We start from the raw sequence: 6758 nt of genomic DNA on the forward strand, positions 1-6758 counted from the left end.
ATGGTTCGGATAGCATAGTTTGAGTATGCCCTAAAACATGCTGCACTTTCTCACAATGCAAACATTTAACGAAATCTGCTGTAATTTCTCACAACACACCGAATTGTGCTACAGTGAAGAAAGAAGAGTTGCTTAAGATGGCAAAGATTTGGACATTTCTGTTTTTTAAAGGTTCTGTTTAATGTTTTAAACTTTTTCAAGGTCATTTTTAAAAACTAACAAATAGCATTAAAAATTAACACTTTTGTATCAGCATACTGAGTAAAACAAATGACAAAAATATCAAGATAAGAAATTTAAGTAATTCAAATTTCCTAAATCAAATAATATGTTGTTTTATTTGTCTTTTGTAACTTTTATCATTAGTACAGAAACATATTTAGCTAAAGTATTAATAAAACAAATTCATCAGACACAAACATTTCTTTCAGTGTAAAATGCCATATAAAGTGGCAGAGGAAAAAACAAAACCAATAATATTCCAGAGGAAAATGCAAAACTCAACCAAAAAAAAAAAAATCCCAAAGATTTCAGAAACAATGTCTCTCCTTTTTTTGGCTATATATTGGTTTAGTTTGTATGCTTTTTTTATGGCTGGTATTCACAAGTGCATTTAAAGTCAACTTAACTTTGTGCATGAAATCAAAATGATATGTAACCACAGCAGTTCAGATTTTTTGTTTTATTTTAATAGACACCAGTCACTCCTGCAGCTTTCAACACTTCTCTGGCTGTTTCAGCAAGATCCTGAACTCCTGTACGCAGAAGTTTCAGTGTTGTAGAGTAAGACATTTGTGCTGTTTTTTTACTCCCTACAACAGGAACCATGCTCCATGCAATCTTAACAGCTGCCTCTTTGCTAGTCAGTGCCGACAGCTCCTTATTGGTGAGTTTCTTTTGCCCAATAGTGACCACTAGAGGTGACCTTCTTATAGCTTTCAGAGATGGGTTGTTGACCCTCACAGACAGCTTATCTATTGATTTTTCGTCCAGACCAAATGCATAGTAACACTTGGTGAAGAAACCCAGCAAAATGGCAGCATCACAGGCCATGGAAAGACCAGGCACTGGAACCACAGCCACAGAGCCAGAAGCAACAGCTGCCGACCAGGTTTGCTTCATAAATATTTCAATTTTCTCTTCCAAAATCTTTGAGGAGTATATTGGCAAGGACAAAATCAAAGCATCTCTCTTGTGATCAGGCAGCTGCTTCTCCAATGTGTCGACAAATGTCTGAAAATCATATTTGTGCAGTTCAAAGGAACATATTAGGAAAACATGTGGGTCATCCATGTCCTTCAGATTCCTGTGACAGTCCTCACAAATGTGTGAGAGCACTTTCTGCTCATCAAAGTCTTTCCTATGAGATTCAGCATGAATGTCATTGTCGATCTTTGAGCGGAGGAAATAAAACAGCTTCTTCCTCTCTTTAATCGCATTAGCCAGCATTATGTCGTTTTCCTTGAATCTTTCTGAGGAAATGATGATAAAGAAGTCGAAGGTCTCAAGTTTCACCTCTTTTAGGTATTTCTTGGCTTTAAATTTAGGACTTCCAGTCCCTGGCAGATCCCACAATTCAACATTTGGCATTGTAGGATGTTTGTACATCATTGGCACCAACGTCGTCTCAGTCACACCTGTAGGAGCTGCATTTTCATCATCAGATGTAAGACCTCTTACTGCATTGATGAAGCTGGATTTTCCTGCTCCAGTTGAACCTGTTACAGCAACATGAAGCGTGACGTTGCCCAGTTGCTTGTTTTGCTCAATCACACATTCCATTTCATTAATGTATTCAGCAGAACTATTGAGATGAACATCAGGCATTTCATATATATGCTCAACTTGTACAGTGCTTGCTGATTTTAAACTCACATTTTCTTTAGCAGTACTGTGAGAATGTGTATCTTGTGGTTTTCTGGAATTGGACAGTTCCTGCTTCTGCATCTTCATCAATTCACCATAATTCTCTTTAAGCTTTTTCGGTTCACTAGAGTTAGATTGAGTTGGTTCTTCTGTCAAAACATTTTTATTTATGTAAATGACCTTTTCCATTACCTTCAGGCTTTGTTTTAAGGATTTCTGTTGCTTTTTCACCCTTTTGTCTAATCAATCTATTTTCATCATCATTAGTTATTTGAATTGGAATATTAATTTTTTCTCCTTCTTCCTCTTTTTTAGCAGCCTTGTGTTTATGTTTTGTGTTTACATCACATGAATCTCCAGCTTTGAATTGCTTGTTTAGTTTCTCAATATATTTTTCCTTGTGTATCATGTCAACATTACATTCTTGTATTTGCATATTCATTAATTTGTTGTTTTTCTTTATGAGTTTCATTTCATTAATTGGATAACTAGAGTAATATTTAGTCGGTTCTTTAGTTTGCTTATTTTGCTCCTTAAGACATTTTTTTTGTGTTTCATGTCAACATTGGATACTTAAGCATCTTCTGATCGTTCTTTTTCATTTGCTACATTTATCGTTTCTTTTTCTGGTTGCTTTTCTTTATTGTTCTCATTCATTTCTCTCTGTCTCTCTCTTTTCTTAAGCTCATCAAGCTTTGATTCCAGCACTAAACTGCTCTGTTTGGCTTTCTGTTGTGGATTTTCCATAGTTTCTCTCTTGTTTAACTGGACGACTTCTAGTGTCTTCTGTTTTAGTTCTGAGTTTCTCCGTTTCTCTCTCAGCACATTGTCTTCATGAAAGGATTCAGTTTGTTCTTACTATCTGATAAGGATTTGTGTCGAGTTTGAGTAAAAGGTCCCACAAGACACTGACTTCATCGGACATGATGATTAGTCTGAAAATGCAAAAAGCAAAGCAACTCTGTAAATGTCACCAAAAAATCATGACTAACATTTATTCAGATCTTATAAAGTTTTTATTTTTACAGTTTTGTTCTGGACTTCCACAGTTAAAAGATGAAGATATTTAAGTGGAATATATAAAGTTGCGGCAAATTAAATAGCTTTCAGAACATATATAAACAAATCAAGACACATTTTCTTGCAATGCAAAATGAGCACTCAAAAATAAAGGTTTCCAAGGGTTTTATGCTCATGCAGATAACAAAATAATTTTGGGTTCTTTACAGACTTTTTCAGTGATCAATTAAAACAGAAAAACACTTTTTGTTTTCTACTTTTAAGAACTACTCGTACAAGTTTGTAATGCAGCCATATCAGTAAAGGGAGGAAGTCTTGTTTTCTGAGAAATCTAGCTAAATCAAATCATTAATTAGATTTTCTTTATTTAGTCTTAAAAGGCTTATAAAAGCTCTTACATACAATCTAGTTTCTAGCAAAATGTATTTATTTATTTATTCATTAATTCATTTATTTGTTCAACTAAATCTACAATTAATATTATAAATAGTCATTGATCTTTTGACATTTTGCTGGAATAAAACATCTGCTAACACTAGAGGTCACTATCTACTCACATGTTAGCAGTTAAAAACCAAATATATAATCGTAAATATTTAAATAGGCCCAATATATTTTTCTAACCGTTTTAACATAGGTTCAACTTTTCCCTTAATTTTACATCAATTTATTTCAGCCATTCATAGAGAGATAGATTTAAAAGACATTAAAAAAACGCACTAATTTTTTAAATGTTTCAAAAATATCTAGCAGCGAGTGATAAAGAGAGTGAAGCAAATTCACCTGCGAAACGTGAACCCACAACATGCATAAAAGCACTTTTTTTTAAAACGGATATAAGGCTCGTGTGCATTTATTTAATGTATTTAGCATTTTTCTAGGATACTATTTTACTTTCATAAACACATACATTAAAACCGCGGTTCTCAAACATTTTTCATCGAGTAGCCTACCTCAGAAGAAAATGGTCTCTTCAAGTACCACCATAATGACCAGAATTGAAACACAGTAGTAGGTCTAATTTAGTTGCTATACAGCTCTGCATAGTTCAAAAACCAGGCAGATTCATTCCTATAAGAATATTATTGTCGGCCACTTTAAACATTATAAAAGGTTTGAACATTAACACTGTACTGTGCTTGCAGGTAAAAAAAACAAACAAAATAAAACGTCAACGATTGACTTAAAATGTGCTTTTAAAAGTGAACAAAAAAATGGAACACTACTGTTCTTAAAAAGTAAAAAAAAAAAACTTCTGAACTTCAAAATCAAAAGTATTAACATATCATATCAACTATTTATCAAAACCTGGAAATATTGCTTGGACCACATAAGTATAGGCTATGTGTCATAATATTCATACATAATTCATTTGTGATTAATTTTAAAATATATTTTGCATGTATATGACATTGATTCATCCACCTACCACTAGAAGGAAGCCCACGTACACGTACCACAGTTTGAGAACCACTGCATTAAAATAAACATCAATCATGTACACTAAAAATAGTCTTTGTAGTACTTTGCTTTGCTTATATTTCTTCAATGTTGCACAATTTAATACTATATCTGATTCTTTTTGCATTACCAATAAAAAAGCTCACCTTGTCTGTACAGAGATGTTTTTGATATCGGTTTGTCGTTGTCTAAAGATGATTTGGGAGAAGAGGGTTTAATGAAAAGTAGGTGTGCTATAGGGTGTGGTTTGGAAAACATCTGAAGGCTACAGCTCTTAAAAACTAACTTTCCTTAATTTAATAGTTCAAAAGTAAATCGTCAATGTATTCTCTCTGGTTTTGAGTTTCTTTCTTTTGTTAAACACAAACTAAGATATCTTTAAAAATGCTTGTTGCTACCTACCATAAACTTCCCATTAAAATAAGAAAAACTCATTGGGAAGCCAGCAACCAGCATTTTACCATTCTTTGTGTTCAACAGAAGAAAAAACTTCTGTTTGAACAAGTGAAATGTGAGTAAATAATGACAGAATTTTCTTTTCTTTTTTTTCTTTTCTTTTTTTTGCAAAAATAAAAAATTATTTACTGTTTAAGCACCCTCAAGTGATTTCAAATCTTTATGTGTCTCAGTTTTCTCTTGAACACAAAATAAGAGATTTTGAAGAAAGCTGAAAACCTGTAACCATTGAGATATATCTTACACTGTTGCTGTTGAAGCCAATAGTTACAGGTTTCAGCTTTTTTCAAAAGCTCTTATTTTGTGTTCAACAGAAGAACAAAACTCATCAAGGTTGACAGAATTTGATGACAGAATTTTCCTTTTGGGTGAACTATCCCTTTAAGTATGAATTAAATGGGATGCTGTTAAGTATAAAATAATTTGTGATTTTATAAAACAAAGCAGATACTAATACACCTGTAATTTTCTATTGATTATAAACATGTCTTATTTAAATCTGTTTTTAAAACAATATCTAATTATTTCTAACCTAAACACAGGAATTTCAAGCATGCACAGATGCACATGAATGCTGTTTAGCAGGAAGTATTTACTTGAAGCTGTACTTTTGAAGCTTGATGTAGAAAAATTGGCATGCATAAGAAAAAGAATGTTTTTGCATTCAAGAAGAACACATCATTCAAAAAAGCTCATCTGTCATTCATGCATGCATAATATATTATAATATTATAGAGGCATAAACACATATTTTAAATATGTATTTGGTTGAAGTAAGATTTTTTTCCAAGCTTTAGCCCATTCAGTTTTCAGTGCTCGAAATAAAATGTGCTCGATTGTTCTCAAAACTAAATTAAGTAATTCTGCTGATACTTCAGCCCTGAAATCAAGAAAAAATGCATTTTAAAATGTATTCACATAAAATAGGGGTTTTGAAACCATAAATGCAGTATCAATAATGCAAAGGACACACACACACAAAAGAACATAAATAGGTCTAAAATAATGTTGGGGGAAATTCAGTTGAATTAAGTTACATTATTACATTTTATTTCTTCTCATTATAGGAATGTACGTCTTTCTTTGTTTCTTTTCTTTATACGCATTTAATCTCATTCATTCATTCATTCATTCATTTTCTTGTTGGCTTAGTCCCTTTATTAATCTGGGGTTGCCACAGCGGAATAGACCGCCACGCGTACACAAGAAGAACATACTCCACACAGAATTGCCAACTGACCCAGGCGAGGCTTAAACCAGCGACCTTCTTGCTGTGAGGCGACTGCACTACCTACTGCGCCACTGCGTCGCCTGCATTAAATCTGTTTTAATAATATTTGAATCAAATTTATATATTTTAATTACAGTTTTATTTAATTATATATTTTGTGTTAATATAAAAATGCTTCATCAGCAGTATACAAATAGAAATAGCTGACCTAATATTAAAATAATCATCAATACATATAATTGTCACGTTACAGTAAAGGGAAAAAGGAGCGAGCACCCAAGCGCAGAGTGAAGTAGGATTTATTATTAATAAAATAAAATGCAAAAAAAAAACAACCCCGGGGGGGAAACATTACTACAACAAACAATAAATCAAACAAACAAACAAACAAACTTGACTGGGCAGGCAGGACAAGGCAGGACTGGACACAGCAGGACAGGTAAACATCGACAACATATGATGACAAACTCGCACAGGACAGCAGACATAAGGGGTTTATAAACTGTAGGAAATTAACAAAAAACAGATGAACATAATTTACTAATAATGGGTTAACAAGGAGGGTGGGACTAGACAATAGACGGGAGAGCGCATGATACAGAGAGTCAACACAAGCCATGCGCTCACATGACAAGAACATGCGGCCAATGAGAGAACTCATCAACCGCATGTTCATGACAAGACGAGCACAACACTGAAGCACACGACAAAAAGCACATGACCA

At 33.3% G+C, this 6758-nt stretch overlaps 1 protein-coding gene across 1 annotated transcript; it reads right to left on the reverse strand.

The window, feature by feature from the left end:
* Positions 1-295: 295 nt before the first annotated feature.
* LOC100333218 (interferon-inducible GTPase 5-like) lies at positions 296-4552 on the reverse strand. Its single transcript, XM_087287116.1, has 2 exons — positions 4494-4552; positions 296-2801 (listed from the first exon to the last, which is right to left on the reverse strand). The coding sequence occupies exon 2, from the start codon at positions 2053-2055 to the stop codon at positions 688-690; it is 1368 nt and encodes a 455-aa protein (XP_087143242.1). The 5' UTR covers positions 2056-2801; positions 4494-4552; the 3' UTR covers positions 296-687.
* Between the last annotated feature and the right edge of the window lie 2206 nt (positions 4553-6758).

This window comes from Danio rerio, chromosome 16 (assembly GCF_052040795.2).
Source record: "Danio rerio strain M-AB ecotype USA chromosome 16, GRCz13ab, whole genome shotgun sequence".
Taxonomy (NCBI): domain Eukaryota; kingdom Metazoa; phylum Chordata; class Actinopteri; order Cypriniformes; family Danionidae; genus Danio; species Danio rerio.